At 53.4% G+C, this 21,183-nt stretch overlaps 9 protein-coding genes across 9 annotated transcripts; 6 read left to right on the forward strand and 3 right to left on the reverse strand.

Moving 5' to 3' along the window:
- Positions 1–353: 353 nt before the first annotated feature.
- On the forward strand, positions 354–1,978 carry VTN49DRAFT_6454 (uncharacterized protein; the record flags this gene model as incomplete). Its single annotated transcript, XM_069414615.1, has 2 exons — positions 354–483; positions 534–1,978. 2 exons carry the CDS (start codon positions 354–356, stop codon positions 1,976–1,978), a joined length of 1,575 nt encoding a protein of 524 aa, XP_069265843.1.
- Positions 1,979–2,751: 773 nt separating this feature from the next.
- Positions 2,752–6,877, forward strand: VTN49DRAFT_6455 (uncharacterized protein; the record flags this gene model as incomplete). The annotated part of the gene is made up of 3 exons (XM_069414616.1): positions 2,752–4,041; positions 4,091–6,577; positions 6,644–6,877. 3 exons carry the CDS (start codon positions 2,752–2,754, stop codon positions 6,875–6,877), a joined length of 4,011 nt encoding a protein of 1,336 aa, XP_069265844.1.
- Positions 6,878–7,613: 736 nt separating this feature from the next.
- VTN49DRAFT_6456 (uncharacterized protein) lies at positions 7,614–9,205 on the forward strand (the record flags this gene model as incomplete). Its single annotated transcript, XM_069414617.1, has 4 exons — positions 7,614–7,649; positions 7,716–7,766; positions 7,825–8,189; positions 8,242–9,205. 4 exons carry the CDS (start codon positions 7,614–7,616, stop codon positions 9,203–9,205), a joined length of 1,416 nt encoding a protein of 471 aa, XP_069265845.1.
- Positions 9,206–9,452: 247 nt separating this feature from the next.
- Positions 9,453–10,106, reverse strand: VTN49DRAFT_6457 (uncharacterized protein; the record flags this gene model as incomplete). The annotated part of the gene is made up of 1 exon (XM_069414618.1): positions 9,453–10,106. One exon carries the CDS (start codon positions 10,104–10,106, stop codon positions 9,453–9,455), a length of 654 nt encoding a protein of 217 aa, XP_069265846.1.
- A 415-nt stretch (positions 10,107–10,521) lies between these two features.
- On the forward strand, positions 10,522–12,259 carry VTN49DRAFT_6458 (uncharacterized protein; the record flags this gene model as incomplete). The annotated part of the gene is made up of 4 exons (XM_069414619.1): positions 10,522–10,552; positions 10,623–11,360; positions 11,414–11,996; positions 12,049–12,259. 4 exons carry the CDS (start codon positions 10,522–10,524, stop codon positions 12,257–12,259), a joined length of 1,563 nt encoding a protein of 520 aa, XP_069265847.1.
- Positions 12,260–12,361: 102 nt separating this feature from the next.
- On the reverse strand, positions 12,362–12,964 carry VTN49DRAFT_6459 (uncharacterized protein; the record flags this gene model as incomplete). Its single annotated transcript, XM_069414620.1, has 5 exons — positions 12,362–12,403; positions 12,461–12,521; positions 12,581–12,705; positions 12,765–12,835; positions 12,904–12,964. The coding sequence occupies 5 exons, from the start codon at positions 12,962–12,964 to the stop codon at positions 12,362–12,364; spliced, it is 360 nt and encodes a 119-aa protein (XP_069265848.1).
- A 386-nt stretch (positions 12,965–13,350) lies between these two features.
- VTN49DRAFT_6460 (uncharacterized protein) lies at positions 13,351–14,813 on the forward strand (the record flags this gene model as incomplete). Its single annotated transcript, XM_069414622.1, has 4 exons — positions 13,351–13,640; positions 13,708–14,040; positions 14,088–14,538; positions 14,592–14,813. The coding sequence occupies 4 exons, from the start codon at positions 13,351–13,353 to the stop codon at positions 14,811–14,813; spliced, it is 1,296 nt and encodes a 431-aa protein (XP_069265849.1).
- Positions 14,814–15,148: 335 nt separating this feature from the next.
- On the reverse strand, positions 15,149–18,922 carry VTN49DRAFT_6461 (uncharacterized protein; the record flags this gene model as incomplete). The annotated part of the gene is made up of 3 exons (XM_069414623.1): positions 15,149–15,371; positions 15,430–18,287; positions 18,338–18,922. 3 exons carry the CDS (start codon positions 18,920–18,922, stop codon positions 15,149–15,151), a joined length of 3,666 nt encoding a protein of 1,221 aa, XP_069265850.1.
- A 288-nt stretch (positions 18,923–19,210) lies between these two features.
- Positions 19,211–21,095, forward strand: VTN49DRAFT_6462 (uncharacterized protein; the record flags this gene model as incomplete). Its single annotated transcript, XM_069414624.1, has 3 exons — positions 19,211–19,475; positions 19,531–19,730; positions 19,788–21,095. The coding sequence occupies 3 exons, from the start codon at positions 19,211–19,213 to the stop codon at positions 21,093–21,095; spliced, it is 1,773 nt and encodes a 590-aa protein (XP_069265851.1).
- Positions 21,096–21,183: the final 88 nt, after the last annotated feature.

Raw genomic sequence — 21,183 nt, forward strand, 5'->3', positions numbered from 1 at the left:
GATTCAAATACAAATGCAAATAATAAATTACGCGCTAGGGGGGGGGCCCTTGGAGAAACTTTAGTACAGTAGGGGGCCCCCCGAGTAAATAGGCGTATTTTTAAAAAAATGCTCCACTGCTCTCCAGAAGCTCCGACTTGCACATATCCCGTACCTCGGCTGATGTCACTGGATCCATAAACGTTGTGTTCACATCACTTCAGCAGCTCAATTGTTCTTTCTTTTGACGTCGTTAGACTTCTTGCTTATTTTAGTCTGAATAATGGCATCCGACAGATAGAGGAAGAGCGTAAGATCCCTCGACTTCGAAAGTAACTCCATCTGGTCACATCGAGCTCTTGACCTAGGCAACCATGGCGTCAGCAATGAGCTTGTTGCTCGAGGCAATGGTCAAGATGCTGGTCTTGATATTGTTGTCTGTCATCGTAACAGCTCATCAAATACCTCTGCAGCAGGTAGCACCGAGAAAGGTTGCGGTTGTTGGTATGTCGCCTCGTACCATAAGCATGGGATGACTGTCACTGACCAGCTAGGTGCCGGTGCTGGCGGTGCCTCAACCGCGTATTATCTTAGGCAGTTTGCGCAGAGTTCCGGCATTTCCGTCGACATCTCGGTCTTCGAGCGCGAATCATACATCGGCGGCAGGTCGACAACGGTGAATGTCTTTGATGATCCAGCTCATCCAATAGAGCTTGGGGCCGCGATCTTCGTCGAAATGAACTATATCCTCATGAATACGAGCAAAGAGCTTGGCCTCAATATGTCCAGCATGATCCGGAGTTGGCCAACAGACTCGGAGAATCTGCTGGGAGTTTGGAATGGCGAGGAATTCGTATTTCTGCAAGGTCACTCGTTTGGATGGTGGGATCGTCTCAAGCTGCTGTGGAGATATGGCCTTGCACCAATCCGGACGAAACAACTCGTGGATCGTACCGCCGCCAAATTTTCGATGTTGTATGAGCCGCCACTGTTCCCATTCTCCTCATTAACATCGGCTGTTGGGAAGCTCGGTCTCCACGAACCAGCGGCGCTCCCCGGAGATAAATTCCTCGCAGCCCACGGTATCCATGGCCGGTTCCCATGGGAAGTCATCCAGGCCAGCACACGGGTGAACTACGGGCAGAATCTGGAACTCATCCATGGCCTGGAAACGCTCGTGTGCATGGCCACCGAAGGCGCCGTTGCCATTGCTGACGGGAACTGGCGGATTTTTGACGGTATGCTGAAGGCAGCCGGTGCCCAGATCAACCTCAACACTACCGTGACTGCAATTGACAAGGGCCGCACACGGCAGTGGGCTGTCTCATACAAAAGCTCAGATGGAACAGCGTCAAAGGCTGAGTTTGACGAGGTCGTGATCGCGGCTCCATTCCAATCAACAGGAATTTCTATTTCACCAGCCCCTGACCATGTTCCGGAGAAGGTACACTACGTGACTCTTCATGTGACTTTGTTCGCTTCACCACATAGGATCTCTCCGCAACGGTTCAATCTTTCACGTCACCAGGAGGTACCAGTTATGCTGCTGACAACTCTTCCCGAGGGCAAAGATTTCAGCTCACGCCCAGAGGACGTTGGCCCAGCGGGTTTCTGGAGCATTAGCTTGCTTGATACTATTCAGTCCCCGGCCGATCCGTCGCAAACACACTATGTTTACAAGGTGTTTTCGCCAGAGCGACTGACAGCGAGCTTCATTGCATCCATTCTCGGTGTGGATATGCCACAAGGACCGAACAACCTTACCATCAACGATCTCCCACGTAAAGATGTTAGCTGGTTTTACGAGAAAGTTTGGCAGCCATATCCCTACGAGTATCCGCGACAGACATTCGAACCGGCGAAGTTGGCACCGAATCTCTGGTACACGAGCGGTATCGAAAGTCTGATCTCGACCATGGAAACCAGCTCGTTAATGGGGAAAGACATCGCTGCTCTCATGGTGAATGAGTGGGAAGCAGAATCGATCAACTGGAGTTAGTTGCTGTGGCAGGATGAATGATCTAAACTCCTCCTCTATGCTAAGTTAACGAGTAACTATCTAGATAGAATAACATATCAAGCTCTTTTTGTGCAGAAGTACCCCGTACTCCCAAGTCGAACATGCACTTCAGCATTCAGATGGAGATGGACAATGGCGGGTGAGCTGAGCGTTGAGAGGCGGAGAAATGCTTACTAAGTTTGGAATCGACTGTCTTATCGTAATGCAGATCAGCGCTGATTGGTGCTGACCATAGAAGATCATCACATGCCAGCTTCCTAATTGGCCCGATAGCGTCACAAAGGCGGTATCCGAATTACATACAGGCGTCTGGCAGTCATGCGCTCTGGCTTTCATGCCGGGACACACATTGTTGGTTGTTCTCGCTTATACTCGAGACTGATTCATCACTTTTGCTCCTCATGTGATTTTCCCGGTCATGGAGTATCTACTTGTGACTATGGAGTGGTGACGGTACTGCTGGACAAGAACGAATCTCTTGGATGGTGTGTTAGTATGCTCAGCTATGGGCATCCAAGACCCTACATCATGCCCAACTACGCGACTAGCGGCTGTCATCTTATTGCTAGGCAGAATAGTAGCCTGGAGGTAGCTAACTGCGCTGGATGAGCAGAAACGGTATACCTGCGCCGGTGTTCATCCGCCTCGTTCCACCGTCCTCGAGCAGTTCCGTCGTGTAGCTCACCGTCGTGCAACCGACGATATCTCTTCCAAGTGAACTCTTCCTCCCTCTTCTGCGAGACTCGCCCATCATGTCGGCGAGCATGCTGCGCCCGGATACAGGTCGCAGGGCGGCCCGTATCAGAGCGATGTCCAAGTCCCTCAACCGGTTACCTTCGATTGACATTCCGGAACGGCTGAAGGGAAATGCTAGGGATGAGCAGGAAGATGTCACCGCTCCCCCAAAAGATGCCAGCGGCCGCGGCGCACAGTATATGAACCAATCGATCTTCTCGATGATCGCGGCGGCCGGCTCGAAGGCCGACTTCAATTCGCGGTTTGACGACTCGAGTGAGGGAGAGGCTGCGGACACAAAGTCAACACTGAAAACGGACAGGACACGTCGGCAGAGCGTGCGATCAAAACACCGGCGGGGAGATCATGCGTCCCCTTCGTCAAAAACGATTGTCGAGGAGCCCGAACAAGATTTGCGATCGGATTGGGAGAGGGGGCGCAGTCACAGAGATGAACGCGGAACCACCATGACGCCTCAATCTACAAAATCGCGACAAAATCCTCAAGATCTGAGGCAGGATGCTTCTCGTACACGTTCCGCATCTGTGTCCCCAGACCGACGTTCGGATAGCAGTACTCCACGGTCCGCGCCAGTACTGAGCCGCATGATTGAGGCTCGAAACAGATACGATCCGGAGACTGCAACAACAGAGCCGTCTACCCCAATAGCGGAAAAGAGTACAGAAACTCAGAACGAGAGCGAGTCTTCCAGGACTCTTCTCTCGACTCGGCTAAAAGAAATCTTTGGCTTTGAGAAACCCGAACGAGTCATTGGCGAGTATCCATGCTGGCTCATGCAAAGTGCCGCCCTTCAGGGGTACATGTACGTGACTGAGGGACACGTCTGTTTCTACGCGTATCTACCGCGCAAGTCAAACACAACCGTGAAGTCGGGCTATCTTTCCAAACCCACCCGCAAGAATCTAACGTACAACCGCTACTGGTTTCAACTCAAGGGAGATGTTTTGTCGTACTTTTCTGATCCTTCCAACCTTTACTTCCCCAGTGGCAATGTTGATTTGCGATACGGGATTAGCGCCTCACTCTGCGGCAAGGACAGCAAAGATTTCACTGTCACAACGGACAGCCGGACCTACCAACTTCGGGCTGATAGCGCACTCAGTGCCAAGGAATGGGTCAAGGCTCTACAGAAAGTGATATTCCAAGCTCAGAACGAAGGATGGAGAGTAAAACTTTCCTTTCCTGTCGAAAATATCATTGACGTCGAAGAGAGCCCCATGATGGATCTGGCAGAGACATTCAAAATACGAGTGGTGGATGTTAACGAGACTTATGCAATTGACGAGGTATTACTCCTTAGAAGCCTTCGAGATACTTTGGCTAATCTGTAACCAGTACTATTTCTCATTTTTCCGTTTTGGAAAGGATGCTTTTCAGGTTGTGAAGGATCTCGTTGATGGTACGCCACCGCAACAAATGTCTCAAGATCCTATCGCGACATTGGAAGGAAAAGATCTCCCCAAACAGTCGCCGTTGGTGGGAACCCCTGGCCATCGGTCGCGTCGAAGAAGCGAAGGGGAATTGAATGTCGGCAGGAAAAGACAGGACTCTGGCTCTTTTGTTCAATCCTTTGAGCAAGGGACGGAGTCGTCGGTTCTTGTACAATCGCCAACGGACACAGGGGACTCTGGCAGTCAGATCCTGGCTCGAAGTGATGTTTTCCACTCCCCGACAATCCATCGGCTGAGATCCAACACAGGTGATTTTGGACCAGCCATGGTGCGGAAGGAAAGCAGCGGGATCACCTCGCTCGGCTACTCGAACGACTCCCCGGCCAGTAAGGATCAGGATTGGTCAGGTGCAGCCAGCGAGCCCGATGAAGGGCAGGACGACAAGCAAAACACCTCGTCCACTCCAACATTGCAAGGTATTGTTCGCGCGGGGACTTACCCTCTTCAACGTGCGGCTGGCCTAGCGGAATATTTACGAGGTCGATCCCGACAGATGAGCTCATTGTTGGCAAGTGAATCTATGGGATACATCGAAAAGGTGTCTGGCATGTGGGCTAGCGGAGGGAAGCACTACGCAGAAGGAGGCGAACATATTACTGTCCGCCCCCCTGATGAACAAGAGGCGGAGACTGGCGAGTCCTTTGGGAACCGATTCCGCGCACATTTTGCCCTTCCGTCAAGCGAGAAGTTGCTGGCCACGTACTACTGTTATCTCCATCGCGTATTGCCTTTGTACGGCAAAATGTACATTGGCAGCACCAAAGTTTGCTTTCGCAGTCTACTTCCTGGCACTCGGACCAAGATGATTCTGCCGATCAAGGAAATTGAAAACGTAGAAAAGGAGAAGGGCTTTCGTTTCGGATATCAGGGTCTGGTCCTGATCATTCGTGGCCATGAAGAGCTCTTCTTCGAATTCAACGACTCGGATTCCCGCGACGACTGTGCGGTCACTTTGCATCAGAGACTGGAGTCGATGCGATATCTAGAGCAATCGGCAGTGTTGGCACCGAGTGAAAAGGAAGAGGCCGATAGGGCACGAGCCGAGCATCAGTTGCTACAGGAAGTCAGCCGAGACCCGCTCGTTGAGGACGATTCGCAGGAGCTTCAGCCAATCTTTGATGATACGCGGGCATCCATCGTCAGCTTCAAGCCAAATAAATCGCTCAGGATCGTTTGCCTGACCATTGGATCGCGCGGCGATGTGCAGCCGTACATTGCACTTTGCAAAGGCCTGATCGAAGAAGGGCATCATCCAGTCATTGCCACGCATGGGGAATTCGAACCCTGGATACGACAGCACGGGATAGATTTTGCTCCTGTCGAGGGTGACCCTGCCGAATTGATGCGCATCTGCGTGGAGAATGGCATGTTTACCTACTCTTTCCTTAAGGAAGCGTCCGCCAAGTTCCGTGGCTGGATTGATGATCTCCTGAGTTCGGCGTGGAAGGCGTGCCAAGGCTGTGACGTTCTGATCGAGTCACCCAGTGCAATGGCGGGCATCCACATCGCTGAAGCTCTACGGATTCCGTACTTCCGCTGCTTCACTATGCCCTGGTCGCGCACTCGAGCTTATCCGCATGCCTTTGCTGTGCCGGAGCAGAAGCTGGGCGGTGCGTACAACTACATCACGTACGTGATGTTCGACAATGTGTTCTGGAAGGCCATTTCTGGACAGGTCAATCGATGGCGGAAGAACGAGCTCGGACTACGCAGCACCAGTCTGGACAAGCTGCAACCAAACAAGGTGCCATTCATCTACAACTACTCGCCGTCCGTGGTTCCTCCACCACTGGACTATCCAGATTGGATCCACGTGACCGGATACTGGTTCCTTGATGAAGGGAAGTCATGGACGCCGCCTGCGGAGTTGACCGAATTCATTGCTCGTGCCCGCAAGGACTCGAAGAAAATTGTCTATATTGGCTTTGGTTCAATTGTCGTCTCGGATCCAGCCGCGCTGACTCGGACGGTTGTCGAGTCGGTTCTCAAGGCTGACGTCCGCTGCATCCTGTCCAAGGGTTGGTCTGACCGTCTGGGCGATCCAGCCAGCAACAGAGTCGAGATCCCTCTCCCGCCAGAGATCCACCAGATCCAAGCCGCACCGCATGACTGGCTCTTCACACAGATTGATGCTGCAGCACACCATGGAGGATCGGGCACCACCGGAGCCAGTCTCCGAGCGGGCGTCCCCACGATCATCAAACCGTTCTTCGGCGACCAATTTTTCATGGGGTCCCGTGTGGAGGATCTGGGAGTGGGTATCTGCCTGAAGAAGCTGAATGTGGGTGTATTCTCGCGGGCGCTCTGGGAGGCCACTCACAGCGAGCGGATGATCCTCAAAGCGCGGCGGCTGGGGGAGCAGATCCGCAAGGTCCGTACTTTTCCGACTACCTCATCGAATTCCCCGCTTGAGAACACTACTAACACGGATGGACAGGAAAACGGCGTCGCCACCGCGATCCAGTGCATCTACCGTGATCTAGAATATGCGGGGACACTTACTCGCAATCGCGCCATGGTCTCGTCCACCCCGTATACCCCAACTGGCACCAGCGAGCAGGGTCTCGCAGAGGAGGAGCTCGACGAGCTGGAGGAAACGTGGACGTTTATTGACGATGATACAGACCTCGAACTGGTTAAGAAGGAGGCCAACGAGGCTCGATCTTCGTAGTCTGAATTCCCTTAATGATTTGATGTTTCTCCTCATGAGTGATGACATGCATGATGCCGACTGGCCTTTTGTTGGGGTTGTCATCAGTGGTTATCTCTTCGGTTGGTATGGTTGGCACTGGGATGGTGATTTTGACTTCTCTAGAGTCTGTACGTACGATCGGGTTTAATCATAATGTTCGGTATTCTCTCCTTCACCTGCCTCCGCGTCTCCGGCAGCTATCAACTGGCATGTAGAGTGACTCCAGCTCCATCGATTAGTCAGCTCAGCTTTGAATCACGTGAAAATCCGCCGACGAGAAAAGCTCCGATGTCGCCGCCTAATCCTTTTCCTGATCCGGAAACCAAGCTCACCGCGGGGCAAATTCGTCATGTCGATGAGTCAGTCGATCGAAAGCAAAAAAAAGCTGAATTGTGACTGTCACCGGAATAATTTCTGCGTCCAAATGCAGCAAATAACCACAATTAACGTTTTAGCATTGGTCCGTAGTGGATAATGTTAAGAGAAATAAGAGGGATCAATTCGGTCAAAGACGGGACCGGAGAGCAATCGGAATCCGAGAATACTAGCTCCAAGAAATCGAAAACCCTAAGGTACTTTTTGCTTTTAGTTCTCGTCCACCGCTTCCGGTGTAAATTTTTCTGATTCTTGGTTCGACATTTTCCTCTCCAATTTATTTCTCGTGTCTTTTACCTTGTGTGTGTCAATTGAAGAAGAATAGTTGCATTCTGTCGTCATGGCTACCTACGCCTTGTCCAACTCCCACAGGGAGGTATGTTGACTCTTTGTAGTAGACAGATCGCGGGGAGGATGGATTGTTTGCTGACAATGGCTGCAGTTGATGGAGAAGCGCCTGGAGGAGCTCGATCCCGAGGTTGCAGAGATTATCGTAAGTCCGCCATTTATCTGGTCTTGACTGAGTTCCGACTGACTTTTCAATTCTGCAGCAAAAAGAAATCAAGCGTCAGAAAGAATCCATCCTCCTGATCGCGTCAGAGAACGTGACGTCCCGCGCCGTCTACGATGCGCTCGGCACGCCCATGTCCAACAAGTACTCCGAGGGCTACCCCGGAGCTCGTTACTACGGTGGTAACCAACACATCGACGCCGTCGAATTGACCTGCCAGCGCCGCGCGCTCAAGGCGTTCAACCTCGACCCTGAGAAATGGGGTGTCAACGTGCAGAGCCTGTCCGGGAGCCCGGCCAATCTGCAGGTGTACCAGGCTTTGATGCGGCCGCACGACAGACTGATGGGCTTGGATCTGCCACACGGTGGTCATCTGAGCCATGGGTATCAGACGCCGCAGAAGAAGTAAGTCGTCTGGACAGTCGATTATTCATTCCGGTGATGTTGACGGATTTAGGATTTCCGCTGTCTCGACTTACTTTGAGACCATGCCTTACCGGGTCAACCCCGAGACCGGGATTATCGACTACGACCAGCTCGAGGCCAATGCGCAGCTGTTCCGCCCCAAGATCCTGGTGGCCGGTACGTCGGCGTACTGCCGTCTGATTGACTATGCGCGGATGCGCAAGATTGCGGACTCGGTCGGCGCGTACCTCATGGTGGATATGGCGCACATTTCCGGATTGATCGCCGCGGGCGTGATCCCGTCGCCCTTCGAGTACGCCGACGTCGTGACGACCACGACGCACAAGTCGCTACGTGGGCCCCGCGGCGCGATGATCTTCTACCGCAAGGGTGTCCGCAGCGTCGACCCCAAGACCGGCAAGGAGATCCACTACGACCTGGAAGGTCCCATCAACTTCTCCGTTTTCCCGGGTCATCAGGGTGGCCCGCACAACCACACCATCACTGCGCTCGCCGTCGCCCTCAAGCAGGTCGACACGCCCGAGTTCCGCGAGTACCAGCAGCAGGTCGTCAAGAACGCCAAGGCTGTCGAGCAGGAGTTCAAGGCTCTCGGCTACAAACTCGTCGCCGACGGCACGGACAGCCACATGGTCCTGGTTGACCTGCGCCCGCAGGCCCTGGACGGTGCCCGCGTTGAGGCTGTCCTCGAGCAAATCAACATTGCCTGCAACAAAAACTCGGTCCCCGGTGACAAGTCCGCTCTGACTCCCGGTGGTATCCGTGTTGGCACTCCGGCCATGACCACGCGCGGTCTTGGCGAGGAGGACTTCAAGCGCGTCGTCCGCTACATCGATCAGGCGATCAAGATCTGCAAGGATGTGCAGGCGTCGCTGCCCAAGGAGGCCAACAAGCTCAAGGACTTCAAGGCAAAGGTCGCCTCTGGTGAAGTCCCTGAGATTGAGGCCTTGAGGAAGGAGATTGCGGCTTGGGCTAGCACGTTCCCGCTGCCGGTGTAAATCTTTTCTTTGCCTCTTTCTTTTTCCATCATGAGTGATTTCATATTTCATGGTTTATTGGAAGGATTTGGTTCGGTTTGGGCGTTTAAGAAAAAAAAAGCAAATGAGTTCAACCTGATGGTTTGTCTACGATGTTACGATGTCTACTAGACGTTCTTCAACAGAAGGGAATGCAATGAGGATATCATTCCAACCACCCAACGCCAATCCTCTAGTAAGCCCGGAACAAGTAACAAAGTAGATTATTTCATGCTGGCAATTCCACTCGCCGGCCAAAATCAGCAATCACACCTTTTAATCTCTCAATTCGCTCCTCCAGCGCCCGAATCTCCTCCTCCTGCTCTGCAACAGACCGATGCACGTCCGGAAGCGACTCAACCACCGCACGCGCCTTTTGAATGCGGATCCTTATCGCGTTGGTCGCGGTAGGGAGCTCTTTGAGATCAAGTGGAGCGGATTGCTGTTGTTGGCCGGATTGAGCTGGGGGTGCTGGGGTCGTTGTACTTGCTGCCCCACCGACGGCAGCAGCAGGAGTTGATGTTGGAGGAGGATTCGGCTTCTGTGTGTCTGTCTGCGCCGAGGTCTGGTTCCCGGATTCTTGGTTCTGGGCAGTTGCTGCTGTAGGCGCCGAGGAGGACGAGGGAACTAATAGCCGCGATAAGATGGCGTGTAGAGGAGGGAGAAAGTCAAAGATCTGCGGCGAGGGAAATGGAACTGGTGCTGGTGTGGCTGATTCGGCGCCGGCGGCCGTGGTAGACTTTTGCTGCTCTTGCTCTGGAAGATGCGGTGTTGGCGCTGCCCGCGGGGTGTGTGTGGTGGATGATGGGCGCGATGAACGATGTGGGCGGACGCCCATTGAGGACTGGGGACGGGAGATTGGCCCGGGAGATTTGGATGCCATTGTCGCGGTTGATATGGCTACGATGCGCCGGAATGAAGCGTGATGCTCAAAGCTACTTTGCCGCTCGAAAAGGATGAAAACAGCTCCCAAATATTCTCCCTATAGATTCATTTAGCACAATAACTATGATCTCATAGGGGCTTGTCATTGGGAACGGTTCGAGGGATCTAACCTCCTTTGGAAAAAGCATTTGCCGGCTAACTGAAACTGACAGCTCGCTATATGAGCCCGTTTCCTACGCATTCTCGCCAAGAAGGCCAATGACGTCGATGCCCCAAAACAGACACCGGTGGCCCCTCCATTCACTGGCAGGGCCCCTCGCCAAAAGATTTTGTATTGTAGCAATTGCTTTCTCTCTTAGTCGGAGACTCAATTCACCAGGTACCTTGTGGATTAGTCAATTATATCTGAATCCATGGCGAAGGTTGACCACAAAGTCGCTCTGAGTACGTGTCCCTGTTCAGCCCTTTCCTCCAACCCTATTCCGATATCGATCTCTAACCTCGGACTGAACAGTCGTTATTGACGGCTGGGGCATTGCTGGGCCCAGCACCGTCCCCGAGGGCGATGCCATTGCCGCCGCGCAGACCCCTGTCATGTCGTCCTTTGCCGACCCCAATGCGAAGATTGCTCAGGGATACACCGAGCTGGAGGCGTCGTCGCTGGCCGTCGGTCTACCGGAAGGCTTGATGGGTAACAGCGAGGTCGGCCACCTGAACATTGGTGCCGGCCGTGTCGTCTGGCAGGACAGCGTGCGCATCGATCAGACGCTGAAGAAGGGCGAGCTGCGCAACGTCGAGAACGTCGTGAAGTCGTTCCAGCGAGCCAAGGACGGCAATGGCCGCCTGCACCTGCTGGGTTTGGTGTCGGACGGTGGCGTCCACTCGCATATCAACCATCTGTTTGGCCTGCTTGAGGTCGCGAAGGAGATGCAGGTGCCGAAGGTGTTTGTCCACTTCTTCGGTGACGGCCGCGATACGGACCCCAAGAGTGCTGTGACCTACTTGCGCCAATTGCTCAATAAATTGGCCGAGCTTGGCATCGGTCAGCTGGCCACCATCGTGGGCCGCTACTATGCTATGGACCGCGACAAGCGGTGGGATCGTGTCGAGCGCGCCATCCGCGGTATTGTCCACGGCGAGGGCGAGGAGTCCACCGACCCGGTCAAGACCGTCCAGGAGCGCTACGAGCAGGGCGAGTTTGACGAGTTCTTGAAGCCGATCATCCTTGGCGGGCAGGAGACTCGCGTCAAGGGTAAGATTTTGAACAACTTGCTGTCTTGTGGTATAGATGACTGAGACGGGTAGATGGCGATACCCTCTTCTTCTTCAACTACCGATCTGACCGGGTACGCGAAATCACCCAGCTCCTCGGCGACGTTGACCGCTCGCCCACACCCAACCTTGAGTACCCCAAGGACATCCACATCACCACCATGACCCAGTACAAGACTGACTACACCTTCCCCATCGCCTTCCCGCCGCAGCACATGGGCAACGTGCTGGCGGAGTGGCTCAGCAAGAAGGGTCTCAAGCAAAGCCACGTCGCCGAGACGGAGAAGTATGCCCACGTCACCTTCTTCTTCAATGGTGGCGTTGAGAAGCAGTTCCCCGGCGAGGATCGCGACATGATCCCGTCCCCGAAGGTGGCAACCTACGACCTGGACCCGAAGATGAGCGCCGCCGAGGTGGGCGAGAAGGTCGTCGAGCGCATTGCCGAGGGCAAGTACGAGTTTGTCATGAACAACTTTGCGCCGCCGGATATGGTGGGCCACACTGGTGTGTACGAGGCCGCCATCAAGGGTGTCGAGGCGACCGACCGCGCCATTGGCCGGATCTATGAAGCCTGCAAGCAGCATGGATACATTCTCTTTGTGACGGCGGATCATGGGTAAGTTATTCTCTCTCGTATCCGTAGTCAAACAGTCTGCTGATTCTTGCAGCAACGCCGAGGAAATGCTCAATGAGCAGCGCCAGCCCAAGACCTCGCACACCACCAACAAGGTGCCCTTCGTCATGGCCAATGCTCCCGAGGGCTGGAGTTTGGCCAAGGACGAGGCAGTGCTGGGTGATGTGGCGCCGACGGTCCTGGCTGCTATGGGTATTGAGCAGCCAGCGGAGATGACCGGGCGGAGCCTGCTGATCAAGTCGTGATGTGCGTATAGACATGATTTAGATGATATTATGAATGAATCTGAGTTTTATTCTATCACGGGTATCATAACTTTTTAATTCGCATATGTTTCATAAAGTTACTCAAGCACTCGCCGACGCCGCAGCCTGGGCCTGCGTCTGTAACTGCAAAATCTACTCAAGATCAGCACGGGGAATTTCATCCAAATCAAGAATGCGTACCTCTGTCCTCTTCTTCTCGCTCTTCTCATTAATTTCTTTAATCTGCGTCTCGATCCGTTGACTATCCCCCAATCAGCTTTCGCGCACACCAAGAGGGTTACTAAGGGGAGGGAAACGAACATCTCCTTCTCAATGAAATTCAGACGCCCCTCGACTGCCATGACTGCCTCGCTCTTGTCCTGTTTTAAGAGCACGGGGCCGACAAGTTTGTAAATGTTTGCGTCGGAGTCTAGAGACTTGAACTCCTGGATCGAATCGTCAGTCACGACCGTTGATGCGGAAGATTGACGGGAGCATTCCGTACCTGCTGAACATTGCGATTCTCTTGTAACTGCGACTCGAGCTTCTGTCGCGCCTCGACGGTGCTTTCAAGCTCTGGACGGAGAGTTAGTCTTTGGTGAGGGGTGGGTGAGTGTGGTGGCGTAGTGTGTGGATGGCCGTACCCGTCTGCAATTTTTGGTACTCTTCGGAGAGTTGCTGGAGACGTTTTTGAAGCTCTTCCATTGTGTCTGCTCCTTTAATATCCTAGGAATTCTCTGGAGAGTGGTTTGCTGTAGTGGAGCATAAATTGAAGCGGAATGTCCGGGCCCATGATAAGCTAAGGTTTGCTTTCCTGGCGGGGGACCAAAACACTATCCGGCTCTCCGCCATCAGATCATATCAACAAGATCGTCACGCTTCCCCAGATCTTTTTCAACTTGCTCGAACCCGCGTCAACGCTGCCTGTTTTCAGGCAGCTAGTCTACGAATAAATTGCTCTCTATACTGGCTCGTGGCTGGGCCTCGAGTCTCTTGATTCACGATTCCTCGCTCGTTTCTCTCGCGTTCGCTCCGGTTCGTCCGCAAATCACTCAATTCCCCAGACGAGCCCGTCACAACAAGTTCCGAAAATGAGCAACACCGACTTCCTCGGCCGGGCCATCGACACCGTCAAAAAGGCCATCGAACATGACAATGCGGGCGAGTACGAAAAGGCGTACCAGATGTACTACTCGGCGCTGGAGCTGTTCATGCTCGCGCTCAAATGGGAGAAGAATCCCAAGTCCAAGGAGATGATCCGCGCAAAGGCCGGCGAATACATGGATCGCGCGGAAAAGCTTAAAGCACACTTACAGGCAGGAGAGGGGAGGAAGAAAGCCTCGGCGGTTGGGGCGAATGGGAAGGTGACGAATGGGAAAGGGTTGGTCTCTACAAAACATTTTCTAGGTAGTATCTTCCTGCCGGAAATTGTAGCTGATGAGGTATAGAAAAGAAGATGACGACAGTGAAGACGCCGAGGCCAAGAAACTGCGCAGCGCCCTCCAGGGTGCAATTTTGTCGGAGAAGCCCAATGTGCGATGGGAGGACGTCGCGGGTTTGGAGGCCGCAAAGGAGGCGCTCAAGGAGGCCGTCATCCTACCGATTAAGTTCCCGCATTTGTTCACAGGCAAGAGGCAGCCGTGGAAGGGGATCCTCATGTATGGCCCTCCCGGCACGGGCAAGTCGTATCTGGCCAAGGCGGTCGCTACGGAGGCGAACAGCACGTTCTTTAGCGTGAGTAGCAGTGATCTGGTGTCGAAGTGGATGGGTGAATCCGAACGGTACGACCATTTCTTTCACACGTCATAATTCGGTACTAATTGTACAGACTCGTCAAACAACTCTTCAACATGGCCCGCGAAAACAAGCCGGCAATCATCTTCATCGACGAAGTCGACGCACTCTGCGGCCCACGCGGCGAAGGCGAGTCTGAAGCCTCGCGGCGCATCAAGACGGAGTTGCTGGTGCAGATGGATGGCGTCGGCAAGGATTCGCGCGGCGTGCTCATCCTGGGCGCTACCAATATCCCCTGGCAGCTCGACGCTGCCATCCGCCGCCGCTTCCAGCGCCGCATCCATATCAGCCTGCCCGACATCAACGCCCGCATGAAGATGTTCCAACTCGCTGTTGGCAACACTCCTTGCAGCCTCACCCAGGCGGATTACCGTCATCTCGCTGAAATCAGCGAGGATTATTCCGGTAGTGATATCAGCATCGCCGTGCAGGACGCGTTGATGCAGCCGATTCGGAAGATTCAGACTGCGACGCACTATAAAAAGGTCCCGCATTTCATCCCTTTCATATATGCTTCTGAGATGCTGACATGCGATAGGTCATCGTCGATGGTCGCGAAAAGCTCACCCCCTGCTCCCCCGGCGACCCTGGCGCCATGGAAATGACCTGGACGGACGTCGAACCCGACCAGCTCCTCGAGCCTCCGCTCGTCCTCAAGGACTTTATCCGAGCGATCAAGAACTCGAGGCCGACGGTTAGCAAGGAGGACCTGCAGCGGAATGCGGAATGGACGGAACAGTTTGGAAGCGAGGGGTCATGATCTTATTTTCTAATTCTTTGAAATGGTTACGGTCAGGATTTTGTTCGATTCTGGTATTCTGATGTTTGTTATATGTTGATTATGATGATGTCGTTTTGTTTGGATGATGATCTGATAAATGGCGTTGAGACTATACTATATCCAAGCTTTTGTTGCTATGATGCTCTTCTTGATTGATTCGAATTCATTCATGACATTCAAAAGGACCGATCATCAAGTGCAAGCACACACAAAACCCTAACCTAAACTCCAGCGCAACCCAACGAACGAACAAGCGTATAAACAATGCTCATCTGTACAAAATCTATAAACCCAAAAAGAGAGAGGCACAGTTATTATGACTTATTCCTCCTCGCCAAAACCTCCTGCTTAGCCCTCTTCAACCCCTCACCTAGTTTCCTCTGTGTCCTCCATTCCGCCGCCAGCCTTGTCATCCGGCTGACCGCGACCACGGCCCATGTCGCCGTGCGCATTTTGCGACGGGCGTTGGATGAGGGTGTTCGTTGTGATGGGACGTCGATGCCCATCCTTTTGAGGAAAGAGAGGTCCGCTTCGTTGCTGTTTCGGGAAAAATTAGCTTTTGTCTTTTGGGGCTCAAGGGATGAGGGTGCCTTACCAGGCTATCCGAACTTGCTCGCCAAGCTCCATCAATCCCTTGCTCCAAGCGAGGTCCCGTCGGAATCGCTCCTCGCGCTTCAGACGTGTCCGGAGCCAAAGGATTTCCTTGCTGAGCCCGCGAAGCTCCTTTTCGTGGCGGCTGTTGGACGAGCTACCGCTACCTGACGCACGTGCTGCCTTGAGTTCGTCGGCTAGCCGGTCATATCGGCTCTGAAGCGCTTCGAGTTCCTGTGTTGCGGCATCTGCGCGCTTGACGGCTGCGCCGCGCTCCTCGCGGATCCGTCGGATTGACGCCTTGAGCTCGCTCACGCGTGCGTCGCGCTCGCTGAGCTTCACCGCTAGCGCTTCTGCCTCCAGTGTCGAGGCCTTGAGCAACTCGTGCAGATCTTTGCGATCCTCCGAGCGGAAGTCCCGTGTTTTCGCGCGAAGTTCCTGTAGTTGCTTGTGCGCGTCTGAGAGCTTCTTACGCAGCAGGCGCAATTCGTCCTGCTGCTGTTTTCCGGATGGCGACAACGGTGCCGAGTGCTCCGCCGAATTCTCGAATTTCTTCATCTGCGCCTCGTGCAGCTCCCGCTCGAGTTCCGCGATCCGCATCTTCGTCGCCCGTGACCATGCTTTGTGCTCGGCTTCGCGCTGCAGGAGGGCCTTCTCCCGCTTGCGCGCTTCGTCCAAGCTTTGTCGCAGCATGGACACGTCGCCTGATGCATCTTCAGTGTAATGTCGTTGCTGCTGCTCGAGTTGCGTCTCGAGCTCCGAGATTCGCCGTTCCAGCCGTTGCACTTTATTGCGGGATTGCGTCAACTCCCGGTCTCGCCCGCTGGACGCGTTCCGTAGGTCTTCCTGAAGCTGAGCGATCTCACTCCGCAGCCGGTGCTCTTCCGCCGTGGCTCGCTCCATCTCTGCGTTGAGCTCATTCTCCAACGATTCCCGTGCCGTCATCAGAGATTCCTTTTCGCCCTGGAGACGCTGCAATTCTTTCTCCAGCCGCAGCTTGGATTTGCGCAGCTCAATCTTCTCCTGGTCAAAATGCTGGCTGCCCTCCGTCTTATTCTGGACTTGGCTAAGCTGGCTCTGCAGCTCGTCTCGATCTGCTTCGACTTCCGCAATCGATGTGCGTAGACGATGCAGCTCCGCGTTCGCTGTAGCGAGCTGCTCACGCAGCTGTTGCCGCTCGCTCATCACCTTTTGAAGCTGAGTATCCTGGTCGGAGGTCCCTTTCTGCAGCAGGCCCTTGGCGTACTCCTTTTCTTCATCCAGGCTGGCTTGCAGGACCACCACTTCGTCCTCCAGCTTCTGCACCTTTTCTCTCAATGCTTCTTCTTCGCGCCGGCTAATCCGGAGATCCTCTCGAACTGCGAGCAGTTCGCTGCGCAGTTCGTCAATGAGCTGCCGCTTGTCTGCAACGTCATCGTTGAGATCCTTCACTTGGCGACTCAAAACGGCTTCCTCTTGTCGGTGCCGTTCCTTTTCACTATCAATCACTTCTTGCAGTTTGGCCTCCCGACCCGACAACGTCAGCTCCACATCTTGAAGCTTCTCAATCGTCCGCTTGAAACCCAAAGCTTGCTCCTCTGCCTTTGCCTTTTCCGATTCCAGCGTCTTTTTCATGGTCTCCCACCGGTCTCGATCGATGGCAAACTGGCCCTCTTTGTCCTCGATCTCTCGGCGCAGGTTTTGGATCTCCTCCTGAAGACGCTCCACCTCTTCCCGGTGCTGCACGCGGAGTTCGTGGTTGTTGTCCAACGCTTGCTGCTTCTGGTCCTGGACTTCTTGTTCCAGGCGTCGAATCGAAGCCTGAGCGTTGGCCAGTTCTCTTTGCAAACTACCAGACTCCTCTGTCAATGCGCGAATCCGCGTCTGCAACAGCTCTTTCTCGTCTGTCTTGCGGTCTAGGTCGTCCAAGACCTGCTGGAGTCTGCTGAGAGCTTCGTCGCGGTCTGCCTTGTATTGCTCGCTATCTTGTCGGACTTGATGGACTTCGTCACGTAGGTCCTCCAGTTCTGCGGCGCGTTGCCGTTGTGAATCGCCGAGTTGCTCCTCAAGCTCTGCTTCGCGGCGCAGCTTGTCCTCATATCTCTCTTTCAGGGCATTGTTCTCACGTCGGACTTCTTCGAGCTCCTCCTCAAGTTTTGCTGCTCTTTCTTCGAATTGACGGGTGAGTGCCTTGGTAGACGATGACTTGTTGGCCATCTCCTCCTGCAACTCCTTTAGATTCCCCTCAGCCTCCTCCTTTTCTTGAACTGCCTTCTCCTTGGCTTGAGATGCTTCGAGAGCCTCCGCTCGGGCTTGGTCAAGGCTCTCTTGGAGTTCCTCTAGTTGATCCTTTGCACGTTCCAGTTCAGCTTCGAGCTCCGCAACGGCGCCGCTATCCTTTCCGCTTTCGTTCCGCAGATTCTCAATCTCATCGTCTTTTTCATCCAGTAGGCGATCCTTCTCGCGGATATTCATCTCCAGATCTTCAATCTCCTCACGCAATCGCTCGATCTCTTCTGATTCATGTTCCTTGACCGACTTTAACTCCTCCTGTAAATCCTTGACTTGAGTCTCCCGCGTCGCAATCTCCTCTCGCATCCACTCCATCTCACGCTGAACTGCCTCGTCCACTTGTCGCCGCTTCGCCTTGTCACGAAGCTCCTGTAGTTGTAATCGGTATGCCTCTAAATCTCGCTCTGCTTGCTGCAGATTCTTCTTGTACCGAGCGATGTCTCTTTGCATGGTCACTTTGGCGACCTTTAGCTCCGTGTTCTCCTTGAGCGCTGCTTGATTATAAGCAGGACCCGCCTTTTCCAGCTGCTCTTGAAGATAGTGAATCTTGAGCTTTAGTCCAAAGTTTTCTTTGTCCAGCTTGTCAATTGCCTAGCACAAATCAGCGCGTTTCTCCAGCTTGAGGAGGTAAATAATCCTACATTCTCTTGCTCTTTCAATGATAACCCATTTTTTCCATTTTCCAACACCCCGTTCCTTTGCGACGCGGTAGGCAGAGGCGTGCTCTGCGGACTGCTGCTCACCATCTGCGGCAACGGTGTCGGGTCTTCCGGAGCCATAGAACCTTCCTCGTATATTTCCGTCATATCCATGGGCGGCAGCCCGGGCGTATTCCCGTTACTCCTATATCCATCGCGCAGGTGAGCCGGGGTCTTGTACCCCCCTCCACTGGCGCGCACTGCCGATCGCAGATAGTTATTTCGCGTCGCGCTTCTCATCAAAGGCGTAAACTCGCCTTTGGGCCCTAGCGACGTCCGCCGATCGGTCATGCCGCCATTCCGTGTAGACTTTGACGCGCCGGCGCGCGGAGTGCTCATGTCGCCATTTCGTCGCTTCTCAATAGATCGAATGATATCCTCGTCCTTGGACGGTATTTGGAACGAATTCTCCGCGGAATCCAAGACTGAAAGGTTCGGACGCAGCGCGCTTCGAAGGCCGCCGTTGGTGAGAAAAGTCGCGTTCCCATCGGCTTCGGTGCGTGGCGTGTCGATATATGGGTACGGCATGGTGAGGATATCTTTATACTGTACTGAAAGGGTATCACGATAAAAAATTCATTTCAAGAGCAAGGCATGCCCATGTCGCGCGCGCTTGACAATATGATGTTTTCTTGGACTCGGGGAGATGTGAGGGAAAACGCGTGTTGCGGGCCTTGTTGATGTTTGACCGCATCCGGACTAGCGGCTTGGCAGGCAGCTCTATCTCTTCGGCCCGAGAAATTTTCCGATGGATTTTTGGGGGGTTTATGAAATCATCGGCGATGGTGTGTGGATGTTCGTGTACAGTCGCAAACAATGGCGCCGTTGTCGCAGGAGGATCTCGAGTGGTTTAAGTCGACCTTTCATCCGGTCCCGCGGCCGCAACTACCGGACTGCACTGTTGAGTATTCACTCTACTTGATCTCATCAGAACCCAACCCCACTGTCGTTGACGCCGTCGCCGAAACCCGGGCAAAGTTACAGGAAGTACAGAAGAGTGCTTCGGCATTGACGAATTCTCTATTGGGAGGCTACATTTGGCAGAGGGAGCCATTTCGATTGCAAATCACCAAAGAAAATGGTAATGATGATGATCAAAATCTTGTCTCTTGAATTTCTGAGCTGACAGGAATCAGGAGTCACATTCCTCCGAGGTCAGACAAACTATGGCGATTCGATAGAAGATGAATGGGTCATTGTATATATACTCCGCGAGCTTACGCGACAGCATAAAGATCTTTGGGTTAAGGTGGTAGACAGCGATGGGGAGTTCTTGCTCATCGAAGCTGCATCCAAATTACCATCATGGCTTGAGCCGGACGTAGCAGACAATAGGGTATGCCAACTTTTTGCCACATAGATTGCGATACGAGCGAGCTAACTTTGTCTTCAGGTATGGATCAATCAAGGGCAGCTCGTCATCATCAGGCCGAAACGTGAAAAGTCGAGGGTGCAGGAAAAGATCTCCATCGAAGAAGCAAGAAAGGTCATCGTGGAGAACCCAAAGAGGCTGATGCGGTCTCCCGAGATCGAAGAAGAGGCGTTCTACCGACTACGGAACTATCCCGAACAAATCCAGAAGAATCACCACTCTGCTCTGATCACCGTTCCCCGCAAAGTGGCGTACCTCTTGCATCAGAAGCCGGCATATATCTCTCCAGTCGTCGAGGCATTTTACCTTCGTGATCCAATCGCAATGCGACCGCTCAGGTCAAAGACTCTTGACCGACTGTATTTCCCTCCAGACGATCTCGTCACTGTCAGCGTGCGTTTCACTCGCGTGGGGTATGCGCAGCTCAAGAGTCAGGATTTTCCTGCACCGAGGTTCTGGATCGAGAAGCTTCCCCCAAGGACGGACACAAAGGCGTATGCTAGAGCAGAGACGGGAATGAAAGTTACTTCCGGCTTTGAAATGTTACTCTCTGACCCACAGAACCAGGACAAAGCAATTGTACGAGAAGTGAAACTCATACTCGAGGATATAGAGGCTGGAGAGGAGTCGCTTCCTACAGACGAAGACCTGAAATCTTGGAGCCAACATGAAGACGATGAAAAGTGGCTTGACATCACATACGACGATCTGGATGCTGAACTTAAGGGTCGTAACAGAGACCCATCGTCCAAGCCGGGAGCGTTTGGCGATAAGACTGCGCAGGAAAATCTCCAGCGGATTGTTGAACACTTTGAGAAGTTTCTGAATGATGAGTCCGCTGGTTTGGATGGGGCCGACTTTTTCGGTTCAGATACAGACACGGATGATGACGACGATGAATTGAGCAGCGAGGGTGAGGACGCATTCGACGAGGAGCATTCCCAGATAAGGAAAGGCATGGGGATGCCGTCCGGTTCAAGCCGACACAAGCAACTACAGAATAACAGGATTGAGGAGCTAGATTCTGAAGATGACAGTGAAGAGATCGAAGAACTATCCAGAATGATGGAAGCGGAGCTCAGACCAACTGGAGTGCTGAATCTGAACTCGCACAAAGATGCCTCCAGACGCTCCAAATCCGTGAAAGGAAAGGAGCCTGTGAGAGACGATGATGAGCTTGATATTGATGAAGAAGCCGAGGAAAATCCGAACATCAACCTTGCCAAAAATCTTTTGGAAAGTCTCCAGAGCCAGGCTGGAATGCCGGGTCCCGGAGAAAATATGCTGCGCATGATGGGCATGCGGCCTCCCAAAGACAACCGGCCGTGAGATGAAAGAACACCGGTCTTTGCCAATCAGTCGATTTGTGCATGATGCACACAACTTATCCTAACCGGTCCACATTAGACGATCTGCC

This window comes from Thermomyces lanuginosus (genome assembly GCF_041956635.1).
Source record: "Thermomyces lanuginosus strain ATCC 200065 unplaced genomic scaffold VTN49scaffold_40, whole genome shotgun sequence".
In the NCBI taxonomy this organism is placed as follows: domain Eukaryota; kingdom Fungi; phylum Ascomycota; class Eurotiomycetes; order Eurotiales; family Trichocomaceae; genus Thermomyces; species Thermomyces lanuginosus.